We start from the raw sequence: 15339 nt of genomic DNA, 5'->3' as shown, positions 1-15339 counted from the left end.
GTTCCAGGCACCATCACGAGCGGGAGTCTATTTTTGGACATCCTCCCCAATGAGGTTGCCTGTTATTTTTGCAAGGTATTTTTCTTTCTTTGGCAAGCGTACAGTGTCTTTCTTCACAGTGAAGGATCCCTTAGCTCTTAAGTTTGACATGATAATCATAATTCTTTAAAACCTAGAACTTGAACAGATACACATTTTTAGTGTTTTGCTCTTTATTTTTTCAGCTAATCAGATAGAATCTGATCTCTATCCCATATAGTCTTACCTAGAAAGAGAGACAATTAACAGAGAGAGAAAGAGGGAGGGAGGGAGGGAGGGAGGGAGGGAGGGAGGGAGGGAGAATGAGTGTTTATTGGTCCTGAGATTTGAACTCAGGGCCTGGGTGTTTTCTCTGAGTTTTTTTTCTTTTTGCTCAAGGCTAGTGCTCTACCACTTGAGCCACAGCCCCACTTCAGCTTTTTGGTGGTTCATCGGACATAGGTGTCTCATGACTTTTCAGCCCAGGCTGGCTTCAAGCCTCGATCCTCAGGCCTTAGCCTTCCAAGTAGCTTGGATTGCAGGTGTGAGCCACCAGCTCCTGGCCACAGAAACTTCTAAAATCACAGACCTTTTTACACTGCCTCTTGCTCTGAAGAAACATCCTGTGAACTTTGCTGAGCAACAGCAGGTTTCTCCATTAGCGGAGGCAGCCTCAACACGCTTCTGTCATGACTACAGGCTGCCTTCCATTTTCCGGAGCAGTCTTGCCTTACCTGAGCCCGCCTGCAGTGATTTCATTGTCTTAAGTTTAAAGCACAGAACCCCTCCGGTTTGAAATCTCATGGATGGCCATGAGCACCGGTGACATTTATGTTTACAAAATATTTCCAATCTCTTGTAACTCTATCATGCCTCCTAGCAGATTGGTTTCATGAGGTAGATGCAGGAATTCCTTAGGAGAGGGACCGTGCATAGAAAAGCGAGCTGATCACTCACACCAGGGTCTAAGCTGGTCCTGGGGTCCGGCTGCAGGCTGTGGGCGTCTGGGATGGAGACAAAGCAGAGATTTGGGGCACAGTGTATTGCTGCCCACCACAGAATAGCATGCCTGATTGTATCAGTTATTTGAACATCAGGAGTCCAAATGGACCTGCAAATATGCTTGTAACTTACTGTAGCTCATGCAGGCTTCTTGGGGTTACCTACATGTACGTACTGTCTGGTTAGCTTTTTAAGATTTGAGCCAGGGGCTGGTGGCTACTCAGCAGGCTGAGATTGGAGGATTGTGATTCAAAGCCAGCCCAAGCAGGAGAGTCTGTGACTCTTTTATCTCTAATGAACCACTGGAAAACTGGAAGTGGCGCTGTGGTTCAAAGTGGTAGAGCCTTGGGGCTGGGAAGGTGGCTCAGTGGTAGAGTGCATGTCTTGCAAGCATGAGGCCCTGAGTTCGATTCCTCAGCACCACATAAACAGAAAAAGCTGGAAGTGGCGCTGTGGCTCCAGTGGTAGAGCGCTAGCCTTGAGCTGAAGAGCTGAGGGACAGCACCCAGACCCAGAGTTCAGGCCCCATGACTGGCAAAAAAAAAAAAAAAAGAAAGAAAGAAAGAAAGAAAAGTGGTAGAGCCTTGAGTAAAAGAGCTCATGGACAGCACCCAGGCCCTGAGTTCAAGTCCCACAACCAATAAGAAAAAGATAGAAAAGATTTACTGTGCATTGTAGGAAGGTGCTTGGGCCCCTGGCTACCTTAAAGGTCTGGGATTTCGCTCAGTTACTTGGTTATCCGGTCTCCAGTGTGGTGATTGCTTTGTTACCACCTCATGGGGCTCCTGGGTTCAGAGACTTCCTGGCTGCTGAGTGGAGGCCAGCAGAAATACTCTTCTAGAAGTTTCTAATATGTCCGAACTTCTGGATACTGAAGCTGAAGATCACACTGTTGGCCTCCAGTGTGGGTGAGGGTTAGTGCTGTGGTGTTTGGTGAGAGACTCGTGTGCTGCCAACTTGTGTGCCTGGGATTTTGGTGGCTGGAAGACCAGCAAGCAAGGCAGCCGCATGGATGGCAGGGTACTTGCCCTGTCCAGCTAGGCCCTGACCCTCCGACAAACAAGTCTCCTCTGTAAGCCAGAGCTAGACAAAGATCTGATTTAGAGAAGCAGCTCTGACCTTTGTGTTCCACCTTCACGGAAGATTCTAGAAACATGTACAGCTCTCTAGAGATCCCTTACTTTTGTTACAGTCATTAAAGACCCAGGAGGGCGATAGGATGTGGGCTTGACCAGGCAGGAGCTTGTGAAGGAGGAGGTAGCAGTAACATGGTGGATGTAAGTGGAGCGGATTTTGGAAAATCGGCTTGGTGGGAATCGGGTTCCTGTGCGAAGGGTGCAGATCCGGCCTGTCGGACGGTGCTACTGGCCTCCTCCTCACTGACCGCTCCTCAGTGCTGGCCACCGCAGCCACAGCCTCCACGGCATCAGGACACGAAGGACAAATAATTGTCGCTGTCACAGTCAGAAATAGACTCTGTGTTGGGAGCCATGACCGGGCCGGACAGGTCTGCCCTTCCTCTTTCCTTTTGGGGACACAGTTACCCCACTGCGGGCTGCAGGCCAGGCTGAGTGCAGGGCAGGCTTAGAACCCACAACCTGGGCTTCTTCCCACCTCGAGGAAAAGAAATGATACACAGCCGCAGAGTGACCGAACGCGGGCGCTTCACCCTGACAGACATCCCTGGTTTAGGATTCGTGCATTTCCCGCCCGCCTCCTCCCGCCTTTAGGTGCAGGGACGTGTGCAGTTTCCTATTTCCTCTGGGATCCAAAGGCTTTTCTCAGAAATGCTGGAGATACAAAACATGTAAGAACAAAGGCCATGGCCGTGGTAATTAAAACCATAATTATAATGAGCCAGGCATCAGTGGCTCACACCTGTCATCCTAGCTACTCAGGATGCTGAGATCCGAGGATCGTGGCTTAAAGTCAGTCCTGGCAGGAAAGTGCATGAGATGCTTATTTCCATTTAACTACCAAAAAAACCCCAAACCTCAAACAAACAAACAAAAACTACACCAGAAGTGGCGCTGTGGCTCTAGTGCTAGAGTGCTAGCCTTGAGCAAAAATAGCTCAGGGACTGCACGTAGGTCCTGAATTCATGCCCCAGGACTATGTGCATGTGTGCATGAGTAACACAAACACAGACACACAGAGATAGAACTTAATTATTTGGAAATAGCTTAAGTGTCCATCCATAGAACCTGTTACAGAAAGTGTGGTATAAGCTGCACAGTGGAATACTATGCTGCTATAGTAAAGGAATCCTCTGTATTGATGTGGAATGATCCTCAAGTCACATTTTTTTAAGTCAGTTAAAAAAAAGCAAGATGCAAAACCATGCGTTTACTGTGATTCGTATCAAAGGCTGTGTGTGTTTGTAAGTGCCCACGTGCATAGATCACGGAGGTTACATGGGAGTCCAGTAGCTTTGATCTCTCTGGGCAGAGCACTAGGTGGCTGAGAACAGGGGGGAGATGGACCCACTTATACTTTATGCCCTCTTGAATTTTGAAGCAAGTAGATATATCAGCAGTCCAAAGGTAACTATAGAATATAGACTAACATGAAGCCATATATATATATATATATATATATATATATATATATTTTTTTTTTTTTTGTCAGTCATGGGGCTTGAACTTTGGGCTTGGGCGCTGTCACTGAGCTATTCAGCTCAAGGCGAAAGCTCTACCACTTGAGCCACAGCACCAATTCTGGTTTTCTGGTGGTTTATTGGAGATGAGAGTCTCACGGAGTTTCTTTCTCAGGCTGGCTTTGATCCTCAGATCTCAACCTCCTGAGTAGCTACGATTATAGGTGTGAGTCATGGTGCCCGGCATGAAGCTATAGTCTTACAGTAACCTTGCCTTCCCCGAACAGCCATCTGTTTTCAGAGCACTGATGTCCTATTACATTTTTGGTCACAAGGACTTTTCTGTAGCTACACAGGCTCACGTAGAGTCCCTGAGCATTGGAAAGGGGCCTGTGGAACTCAGGGGCTCTTTTTAATGTAGTTTCACTTTAACTTAAGCTTAAACAGTGTCTTACAGCTAGGGGCTGCCACATTGATTGTTATGGGTCTAGTATTCCCTGCTTTGAGCCTAATGAAAGTTCACATGTGTTTTAGGAATAATTACTGTACTCGCTGTCAGGAAAAAGTTACTTAAATCCCAGAAAATACCTACATTTTCTTTCTGCCATGGAACTGATTTGCTGTCAGATATTTCTTGTAATGAGGGACTGGTTTGAGAATCTTTTTTATTACACCAGGAAAATCATTTTGGTGGATATTTGGTCTTTTTTTTTTTTTTTTTTTTTTTTGTCGGTCGTGGGGCTTGAACTCTGGGCCTAGACGCTGTCCCTCAGCTCTTCAGCTCAAGGCGAGCGCTCTACCACTTGAGCTACAGCGCCACTTCCGGTTTTCTGGTGGTTTATTGGAGATAGGAGTCTCACAGTCTCTCCTGCCCGGGCTGGCTTTGAACCGCGATCCTCAGATCTCAGCCTCCTGAGTAGCTAGGATTACAGGCGTGAGCCACCGGCGCCCGGCTTATTTGGTCTTTTTTAAATTGTTCATTTTTGAGACAGTGTCTCGTGGTATAGCTAAAGCCAGCTTTGAACTTTCTACGTAGCCCAGTTTAGACTCAGATGGAGCTCTTCCTACCTCCTGAATGCCTGAGTGCTGAGAATATAGGTATGTGCTGCCGTACTTGGTCACGTGGTCCTTTTCTTGTCTTAGTTGGAAGCCACACACATTTTGAGAGGCTGGCTCTGTCAATTTGAACTCAAACCCTGTTTGTGTGTCCCTTGCCTGTTCCTGACCCCAGTTTAACGTGCCAGTCACTTTGTTCCTGGGCCCCGCAGCTGTTGGGAGACAAGGAAACAGTTTCCAGTCTTAGCTAGCAGCTGCCAGAAGCATCTCCAATCTGGGTTTGGCAGGAAATAGTACAGCAGTGGACGCTGTTTAAAGTGAGCTTGAGAAACACACAGAAGGGCTTTGGGTGCCACTAACATAGTGTGCTTGTGCTGTCAGGAGCTGGGCTGTCTCTGGTCCTCTTTAGAATCCAGGATCTAGCTAGGTACCTGGAATAAGCTAGTAAGAGGCTACGATTATTGTTGTTTTTAAGTGATTAATTAATTTAGTTAAGAGTTGAAAACTGTTGCTCATGGGAAGTAAACTTCTTGTTGGTAATTAGTAGCTATGAGTCCTTCCCCGGACTCCCTCTGCCTTTCTGCTACGGGAGCATCGCCCACCCTCTCTTCTAAAGAAAGACATTACTTATGCATTGTTCTGCAGGCAAGTTCATTTTTGTTGAGCAGGAAGTAAAGCCTGTCTTCACGTCGTCTCTCTGCTTCAAGAGGCTCTTTAGGGCTGGGAAGGTGGCTCAGTGGTAGAGCGCTTGCCTTGCATGCATGAGGCCCAGGGTTCGATTCCTTAGCACCACATAAGCAAAAAGAAAAAAGCCGGAAGTGGCGCTGTGGCTCAAGTGGTAGAGTGCTATCCTTGAGCTGAAGAGCTGAGGGACAACACCCAGGCCCAGAGTTCAGGCCCCACGACCGGACCCCCCCCCCCAAAAAAAAAGAGGCTCTTTAGAAGGTGGACGTAGTGCTATAACGCAGCCACCCTTGAAAAGACAGCGTGTCTTCAAGTTGTAAGGCAAACAAATGACTTTGTCTCAAAAGAGGAGTACTTTTGGGTTTTTTGGTGCCATTGGTGGGGCTTGAACTCAGGGCTCTCCATTGGCTTCCCCCCGCGCCCCCCCCCCAAGGCTGATACTCTGTCCCCTGAGCCCACACTTCCATTTTGGGCATTTTGCTAGTTAAAGGGACATGAGAGTCTCATGGACTTTCCTGCCCAGGCTGCCTCAGATCTCAGCCTCCTGAGTAGCTAGGATGACAGACGTGAGCCACTAGTGCCCAGCTCTAGGCCAAGCTCTTGGCTCTGGGTCTCCAAGTTTTATTGCCGTGCTCTTCCGCCTCCTGTGGGTGGAAATGCACAGGCAGTGTGGCCTGCGCCCCCTCGACCTGTGACCCTGCGACCTGTGACCCTGCGACCTGTGACCCCGTGGCCTGTTGTCCTGGGGGATGGGGCCAGGCGGCCATGGCTGCTCAGCAGTGCCTGCTTCTCCCTGCAGACCTTCACCGCCTGGTGCAACTCCCACCTGCGCAAAGCCGGCACCCAGATTGAGAACATCGAGGAGGACTTCCGGAATGGCCTGAAGCTCATGCTGCTGCTGGAGGTCATCTCAGGTGGGTGTGCCCATCCACCCCCTCCCCCCCCACACGCACGAGGAGGGAGGAGGGAGGGGCCACAGCCTAAAGGTGGTGGCACGGAGTCCCCTCTGAACCAGGCCAGCCGAGAACACGGGTCGCTGGAACCTGCCTGCAGGTCCTTTTCAGTTCTAAACAAAGGGACAGATTCTGTTAAAAATGGACTTATTAAAATAATATATTTTTTTGGTCATGGGCCTTGAACTCTGGGCCTGGGCGCTGTCCCTCAGCTCTAAAGAGCAAAGCTAGTGCTCTACCACTGGAGCCATAGCACCACTTCCGGTTTTCTGGAAGTTTATTAGCGATAAGAGTGTCACAGCCTGGGCTGGCTTTGAACTGTGAATCTCAGATCTCAGCCCCCTGAGTAGCTAGGATGACAGGTGTGACCACTGGTGCTCAGCTAAAATAATATTTCTATCCCCCCTCCACCCCTGAAAACAAAAGAAGAGAGAAAAAAAATACCAAGTCTGTGCCTACCCATCCCACTGTCCTATCCACTCACTCCAGCCCATGCCTAGTCTGCAAGTAGCCGAAGGTCAGTGTAGGTACAGACACGACTCGGCATGTTGGTTGAGTTGGGGTTCAGTTGGCTGATGGGGCTGTGGGGTGGGTGGGGGAAGTTTGTCCTGACCTGTATCTTCCTAGCCAAGTGTCTTCAGTGGCCCTGGCAGCTGCACCGGCTCAGATGGGTCTCGAGTACATGTCCATTCCCCTGTGAGTCCTAGAAACTGGAGCCATGTTAGGGAGCAGCCCTCTCTCCCCAAGTTTTAGCATGTTGGTTTTCTTGTCCTGCAGGTGAGAGGCTGCCCAAACCTGACCGGGGCAAAATGCGCTTCCACAAGATCGCCAACGTCAACAAAGCCCTGGACTACATAGCCAGCAAGGGGGTGAAGCTGGTGTCCATCGGGGCGGAAGGTGAGGGGTCCCAGGTGGGGCTGCCCTGCGCTCTTCCTCTGCCCTCTCCCGTGCTTCCCACATTGCCCCCTGCTGGACGCAGAGCATACACGCCGGTGCGAAGGCACGGGGTATTTGGATGGAGTCAGACCCACAGGAGCAAGAGGCTCTTCAGCAGAAGTGATTTCTAGAAAGGAAGCGGCCTTGTTCTTGACATGGGGGTGGTGTTGAGAACCTGGGGATCCCCAGGCGCTGGGACTCTTCTCCCATGAGAAGGGTGTTAGGAAGGATCAGGGAAACCATGAGACCATTTTCTATTTGATCACTTAAGACCTGGGCTCCTGTTGTCATAAGGCCACAAGTCAGATGGCTTTCAGTCTTAAGGCGCGTGCAGATCTGTGGTCCTGATGAACCCAGAATTCTGTCAGCTGGGCGGTAGCGGAAGGCAGAGCCTGCTGGGGAAGGCTGGGCTCACAGGGCCATCTGTCTCTCCCCTGCAGAAATCGTGGACGGCAATGTGAAGATGACTCTCGGCATGATCTGGACCATCATCCTCCGCTTCGCCATCCAGGACATCTCCGTGGAAGGTGAAGGGCACTGCTGAGGGTCTTGTGGTGTTGTGTGGGTATGGCAGTCGGGGGGGGGCCTCCGAGAATGTCGGGCATGGAAGATGAGTCGTGGAAGGTTTGATGTGTGGTTGGGGAAGACTGGGGCGCCATTTTTGTTCACGGCTATGGGGTCCTTTTGGAAGAGGAGTGCATGTGCAGAGCAGCAGTTGCTTTTAGCCATGAGCATTTAGCTGGGCCCCGCAGTTCACGCCTGTCATCCTAGCTACTCAGGAGGCTGCAATCTGAGGATCGCAGTTTGAAGCCAGCCTGGGCAGGAAACTCTGTGAGACTCTTAACTCCTATTAACCCTTCACTCCCCCCCCCAAAAAAAAGGGGCCAAAAGTGGAGCTATGACTCAAGTGGTAGAGTGTTAGCATTGAGCAAAAAAGCTCAGGGACAGTGTCTAGGCCCTAAGATCATTCCCAGGACTGGCACGCACCCCCCTCCCCCACAAACATTTATGGAGCTCCTTTACCCATTATATGAGTAAGTTCACAACTACTGACAGAGCTCTTCTAAGTTTTCCTCCCCCTCCTCAGAAGATAGATCTGAGGATTAAGGTTCAAAGCCAACCTAGGCAGGAAAGTCTGTGAGACTCTTACCTCGAATTAACCGGCAAAAAGCCAGAGGTAGGGGTGTGGTTCAAGTGATAGAGCACCAGCCTTGAGTGAAGGACCAAGCAAGGGCACAAGGCCCTTCCCTTTTTAACCTACCATATCACCTGAGTGTGAAAGGCGGGGTGCCTGCCAAGCCCGTTTGGGGTGATTTTAAGTTATTCACCAATCAGCAAACAGGAATAACCAGCACTTTGCCTATTGTTTTGCTGGGTGACAGGAAGCCTGACATCTTCTTGCCCTCAGGGGGAATTCGAATTCACATACAAAATTCCAATTTTAGCACCAGAGACCCATTTATGTCAGCTAAAAATCCAACCACGACATAGTGAGATTAAAACATTAATTGAGGCTCAGGAATGACAGCCAGCTTGAATTAATAGTCTGAATTAAAATTTTTTGTATAAATTTGGGATTTTGGGTTTTTTGGGACCAGTTGTGGGGCTTGAACTTGGGGCCTGGGTACTGTCCTTGAGCTTTGTTTGCTCAAGGCTAGTGCTCTACCACTTGAGCCACAGTTCCACTTCTGGCTTTTTTTGGTAGTTTCTTGGAGATCAGAGTCTCACAGACTTTCCTGCCCTGGCTGGCTTCAAACCACAATCCTCACTTCTCAGCCTCCTGAGTTGCTAGGATTACAGGTGCAGGCTACCAGCGCCAGGCTCTATTATTTTCACTTTAAAGATACAGGGCTGGGAAGGTGGCTCAGTGGTAGAGTGCTTGCCTTGCATGTATAAGGCCCTGGGTTCAATTCCTCAGCACCACATAAGCAGAAAAAAATAGCTGGAAGTGGTGCTATGGCTCAGGTGGTAGAGTGCTAGAGCTAAAGAGCTGAGGGACAGTGCCCAGAGTTCAGACAAAAAATAAATATAAATAAAAAAAGATACAAAGTTACTACTCACCCTAAAATCTGGCTTCAGTTTTTGTTTTTTAATGTGTAACCTGCGGCTGCTTTTACACTATCCTTTTGAAATTCCGTAAGCGATACCAGGTGTTTGTCTCTGGAAGCCAGACACTGGTATATAGTCCTCACTATAGTCCTTGCTACTCAGGTGGCTGAGGTCTGAGAATTGAGGTCCAAAGCCAGCCTGAGCATACAAATCGGAGAGACTTACCTTCATATAACCAGCAAAAAGCTGGAAGTGGAGGTGTGGCTCAGATGTTAGAGCATCAGCTGTCAGCCAGACAGCCCAGCACGAGCCTGAAAACCCTAAATGCAAGCCCCAAAGAAGTCCGTGGGATCAGAGTCCTGGCTCTCGGTGCTTGTGGAGAGGGTGCTGGGGTGCTGGGAGGTGTGCTTTGAAAGCAAATGGGAATCAAGTAAGCTAGGAGGTCAGAATTCCCTCCTGGACACTTTTCTTGTCTGTCCTGCAGAGACATCTGCCAAAGAAGGGCTGCTGCTGTGGTGTCAGCGGAAGACTGCCCCTTACAGAAACGTGAACATCCAGAACTTCCACACCAGGCAAGCACCGGGCCCGGGGCAGAGGGGGTGCCCTGCCCACATGTGTGAGATTCCTCTCCCCAGCTCCACAGATATCCCCCCCCCCCCCCGTACACACACTGGCTGGGCCTCTCTTGAGTCCTGAGAAGTAGGGAGATCCCACTGGAAGGCAACAGGGACAGGTAGAGGAACCCCCGCCTGGCTGGAGTGCAGCCCAGGAGTGTTTGCCACGCAGGCTGTTTTCTGTGGATGGAGGGAGGGAGGGAGGACAAGGCTGGGAGGAGCCTCTGCCTTCACAGATGCCCTGAGCTGGGCCTGGTGAGCCAGAGCCAGGCCCAGCCCCGGAGCTGATTGGGCTGGGGGGCAGTGGCAGCGCCCCCTGACTGGCCCGCAGCCCCTCCATGCTCTCCTCCTGCTGCCCCAGATGGGGGCCAGTTTTCCGTGTTCCAGAAGGGTCCCCTTCCGCCCCAGAACACAGCATTGTGTCACAGCCCATTCACGATGGTGTCCACACCCCCAGGGGGCGGGGAGGGGACCTCCAAACCCATCCTGCCTGGGAAGAGCAGGGAGTGGGGATTTGCAGTGGGTGCCAGTGAGAAGTGGGGTGCTCCAGCGGCCACCCACTACTGGGTTCTCCCCATTAACCGCGGGCCTCTGCTCCTCGTTTGTGAAGCTGGAAGGACGGCCTGGGTCTCTGCGCCCTAATCCACAGACACCGGCCGGACCTCATCGACTACTCCAAGCTCAACAAGGTCACTGCACGTGGGGCCTCTGCATGTGTCCCCCATCTTGTGCTCAGCATGCCACCGGGAGTGAGCACATCTGTACTACCCACGCCCCTGGGCCTGGCTGAGGGGCCTTGGGGAAACTAGCCTGCCCAGGATGAGGATGGGTAGCATCAGGGAGGCACTGACCCGTGGCCCAGGGTGGGTGGCGGGGAAGGGAGACACCAAATCCTGTCCTGCTCCTTTATGATTTGGCTTTACCTCTGAGGAAGGCTTTATATATTTACCTACAATACTTTATACTCCTGGAGTGTTACTATCAGCAGTACAGCCTCTGTCTTCCAGTGGGTAGATGCATAAATACTCCAAGCCTGGGGTCATGGCTCCAGTGGCAGAGCAAATTCAAGGTCCTGAGTTCAAGCCCCAGGCAGTACTGACAAATACTCTAGGCCTTTCAGTTTTCTCTTTCACTTTCTAGAGGATTTATTTCCAAACTCTATTGAGAATTTAGTACTCAAATTTAATTACCTTGATTCTAGCTACTCAGGAGGCTGAGATCTGAGGGTCAAAGCTTGAAGCCAGCCTGGGCCAGAAAGTCCATGAAACTCTTAGCTCCAAAAAAGGCCAGAAGTGGAGCTGTGGTCCAAATAGTTGAATGTTATCCTTGAGTAGAAAAGGTTCAGGGACAGTACCCAGGCCCTGAGTTCAAAAACAAAAACAAAAGACCCCCAAAGAGGAATTGACTATTTGTCTCTCCCATAGCGGTCTGTCTTAACACTTTCAGTATTGACACGAATTAGTGTCACCTTAGAAGTTTTACAACTTTTTGTTTTGGTCTTTTTTTTTTCTTCAGAAAATTGAACTTTGAAAGGTTGAGTTTTCCCTTTAATTCTAAAAGTTACCATACCTGAGTCTTGAAATTAATATTTCAATTTATTATTTACAAGAATTTTCTTCCTGGGCTGGGAATGTGGCTCAGTGGTAGAGCGCTTGCCTTGCATGCATGAGGCCCTGTGTTCGATTCCTCAGCACCACATAAGCAAAAAGAAAAAAGCCGGAAGTGGTGCTGTGGCTCAAGTGGTAGAGCGCTAGCCTTGAGCTGAAGAGCTGAGGGACAGTGCCCAGGCCCAGAGTTCAGGCCCCACGACTGGACCCAAAAAAAAATTTTTTTCTTCCTTCCTTCCTTCCTTTTTCTCTCTTCCTCTCTTTTTCTCTCTTCCTCTCTTTCTCTCTTTTTCTCTCTTTTTCTGTTTCTTTCTCTCTTTTTCTCTCTCTCTTTCTCTCTTTCTCTCTTTCCTTCCTTCCTTCCTTCCTTCCTTCCTTCCTTCCTTCCTTCCTTCCTTCCTTCCTTCCTTTCTTTCTTTCTTTCTTTCTTTCTTTCTTTCTTTCTTTCTTTCTTTCTTTCTTTCTTTCTTTCTTTCTTTCTTTCTTTCTTTGTCAGTCGTGGGGCTTGAATTCTGGCCTGGGTGCTGTCCCTCAGCTCTTCAGATCAAGACAAGCACTCTACCACTTGAGCCACAGTGCCACTTCCAGTTTTCTGAGTGGTTTACTAGAGATAAGAGTCTCACAGACTTTCCTGCTTGGGCTGGCTTTCAACCGCAATCCTCAGATCTCAGCCTCCTGAGTAGCTAGGATGACAGGCGTGAGCCATTGGTGCTCAGCTTTCAATTCATTCTTTACAAGAAGTTTTAAAGTATGGGTAGGGATGCAGAAAGAAACCAGAGCCCTTTGAGTGGGTGCTGTGTGCTGCAGAGGATTTGGGGTGAGAGCCTGGCCTGTCTCCCCTGGGACCCCCACAGCTGGGTGCTGGTGTGCTCCACTGGATATTGCATGTGTGTGTCACACTTGAGGAGAGCACATGTATGTCGGGTTGGGGCATGGGGGCCGAGCCTGCTGCATGGTGTCCTCACCCGTGCGGTGTGGGCAGTCAAGGGGCGTGTTTTGGCTGCCCCCAGCTTTTTGGTTCCCTTGCCCACCTTCACCACCACCCCGCTTGTCTTCATTGATCTTGAGGACAGGTAAAATTAACTCACACTCAGAGGTGAAGACGACGCCCTGTCATAGAAAGCAGTTTTGCCAGGGCCTCAGTGCATGTGTTTTCTTACCCTGCAGTCATCTTGAAATACGTTAAACATATGGCTCATGCTGGCCATCCTGGCTACTCAGGAGGCTGAGCTCTGAGCATCGAGATTTGAACCCAGCCAAAGCTGGAAAGTCTGTGAGACTCATAACTCCAATTAACCACCAAAAACTGGAAGTGAGGTGGTGGCTCAAGTGCTAGAGCACATCCTTGAGCAAAAAGCTAAGGGAGAGTGTGCTTGTCCTGAGTTCAAGCCCAATAATGGTGTGCACACACACAGGTGTGCACACGCATGCACACACACCATGTGGACATCGCACATTTTCCCTATGAATCTTTATTGCAATGGCAAATGATGAAACCAGGCTGGAGGCGTGGTCTGAGAGGCCAGGAAGCAGTATTGGGCTCTTCACGGGACATGGGGGAGACGTCTTTGGTTTCTCTGGAGGAAGCCATTGTGGCTTTGCACCTCCGACTGTGTTAAGTGACGAGGCATGGCACAGCATCCTAGGTTCTAAACTCTTCAGATGACTTTGCCCATAAAATTGATGAAAGCTGCTCCTGGATCAATGTCTCTTGTCAGTTTGAGTTTTTGTTCTTAGCCTCATCCATTTCAGTTATAACAGTATTTCAGTTCTATCCAATTCTGGTTAATTTTATGATCTAAATTGGTTATATATACGTGCAACCGCTTTTATAGAGGAAAATAAACGAGTCCTCAGAAACACGTCACTTCAAACGTGAAGGTTCCCACACTCTTTCCTAGCCTTTAACCTCACAGTTTTGCTTTTTGTCGCCCCCTTGGGGTATCTTCAGTGAACTGCACCTACTTCCCCTTCCCTTCATGGCTCCATCCCATAAACTTTCACCTGCTTAAAACACACGAGTGGAGTAAACCTTCCCTTCCCCTCTACCTTCCACATCTGGGAGGAAGATGCCGATGACCCTTGTCCCTCCACAAAATAGTGTGTGCTCACATGTGTGCAGCGGGGCTGCATGGCTGTGTGGTTTCTGGTATTCAGAATGTTGGGAGTGATGGACGATGATAAGATGAGGAATTGGGGGATTGCGGCGCCTGGGGGTGGGAGGGTGCTGTCTGCGTGAGAGCACCAGTCACGAGTCTTGTCTGAGCCTCCTAAAAGCTGGGTTGTGTTGTTCTCCATTCAGGATGACCCCATAGGAAACATCAACCTGGCCATGGAGATCGCAGAGAAGCACTTGGACATTCCCAAAATGCTGGATGCTGAAGGTGAGACTGTCACTGCTGTCCCTGCATTAGTCACAGCAGTGCTTGGGACGGCCAGCTCTCTGGGGACTCCAGGACCCTCTGTAGCTGAGCTACGGCAGAAGGATTTATGCTTCCGAACAGATTCTGTCCCCTGGCACACAAGTACTAGAGTTTTAGGTGTAGCTTATTCACACATTACACACACACATATATATATATATATATATATATATATATATATATATATATATATACATATTTCAATTTTTACTCAAACAACACAGCAAAGCTATATTGTGAAAAGCTCAGCTTCAGCTAAGAAGCAGGATACTTTGGTTTATAATTTTAAAATTATGTGTTTCTTTTACTCAGCAACATACTGCATTTTTCTTCACTACACAGAGACAAGTTTAGTACATAAACATCCTTAAAGGACATACTTAAAGGGAAAAAAATCCCTTAGAAGTTATCAAATTAAATTTAAAATATGGAGCCAACAGTATACCATCTACACATTTGTATTTTTAATTAGTCTCAATTGAATTGAATTGAGATAGATCTGAAGGCCTCTCCTATGCTCTGGCAGTAGTCATTTTGAGGATCTCTCTCCCTTTCTCTCTCTCTCTCTCTCTGTCTCTGTCTCTCTCTGTGCCATTATTGGGCTTGACTCAGGGCCTGGGCACTGTCTCTCTGCTTTTTCTCACTCAAGGCTGATACCTCTACCATTTGAGCCATACCTCTGTCATTAGCTTTTTGGTGACTAGAAATAAGAGCCTTATGGACTTTCCTGTCCAGGCTGGCTTCAAACCTTCATCCTCAGATCTCAGCCTCCTTATTAGCTAGGATTATAGGCGTGAGCCACCAGTTTTTATATGGCACCAAGCTTTTTATATGGCAAGTTCATGTGAGTTGTACCTATGGTGGACCATTTAACACACAGGTGCAGGGAAACCATTGACTTCATATCTCGGATCCATTTATATGCTAATGGACATTGAACACTTGCTCTGAGCAAGCTGCTTTGCTGGGTTCTATAGGAAATAATGAAAGTATTACTTCTTCTACCTTTGTTTGTTTGTTTGTTTGTTTTTACTTTGTTGTTATTCACTCACTAGTGATCTGTTGCTTTCAGTAGTTGCATCACTGGGGAAAGAACTCGGTGACAGTTAATAGTAATCACGGATCCTCCATTTCTCCTCATTTCCATGGTTCTGAGAGGGCAAATAGGAGACTTGAATAAGACAGAGATTGCTTTCCCACATGGCTCTGAAGGGGTCTCTTGCATCTGAACTCCAAGTGCCAGCATGGGCTGAGCGCTCTGGGGGAGACCCTGCCTGCCTCCAGGATTCCCAGCACTCCTTGGCTTGGGGCAGCATCCCCCATCCATGGCTTTATCTTCACCAATACTTCTCTGGTCTGTCTTTGGGCATCTTCACTCTCCTGATGGACACCTGGAGGCTA

The 15339-nt window shown here is 49.0% G+C and overlaps 1 protein-coding gene across 1 annotated transcript in view; it reads left to right on the top strand.

Moving 5' to 3' along the window:
• Actn2 (actinin alpha 2) overlaps positions 1-15339 on the top strand; it is a 52849-nt gene that overhangs the window by 15482 nt on the left and 22028 nt on the right. Inside the window, exons 2-7 of the mRNA XM_069990609.1 lie at positions 6156-6270; positions 7087-7206; positions 7686-7772; positions 9779-9866; positions 10519-10597; positions 13818-13899. Of these exons, the coding sequence (XP_069846710.1) occupies positions 6156-6270; positions 7087-7206; positions 7686-7772; positions 9779-9866; positions 10519-10597; positions 13818-13899 (571 nt within the window). The remainder of the gene's footprint in view (positions 1-6155; positions 6271-7086; positions 7207-7685; positions 7773-9778; positions 9867-10518; positions 10598-13817; positions 13900-15339) is intronic.

Source organism: Dipodomys merriami, unplaced genomic scaffold, assembly GCF_024711535.1.
Source record: "Dipodomys merriami isolate MVZ:Mamm:240054 unplaced genomic scaffold, mDipMer1.0.p SCAF_4, whole genome shotgun sequence".
Taxonomy (NCBI): Eukaryota; Metazoa; Chordata; class Mammalia; order Rodentia; family Heteromyidae; genus Dipodomys; species Dipodomys merriami.
The sequence above is the reverse complement of the archived record's forward strand: the minus strand, read 5'-3'. Positions and strand labels throughout refer to the sequence as shown.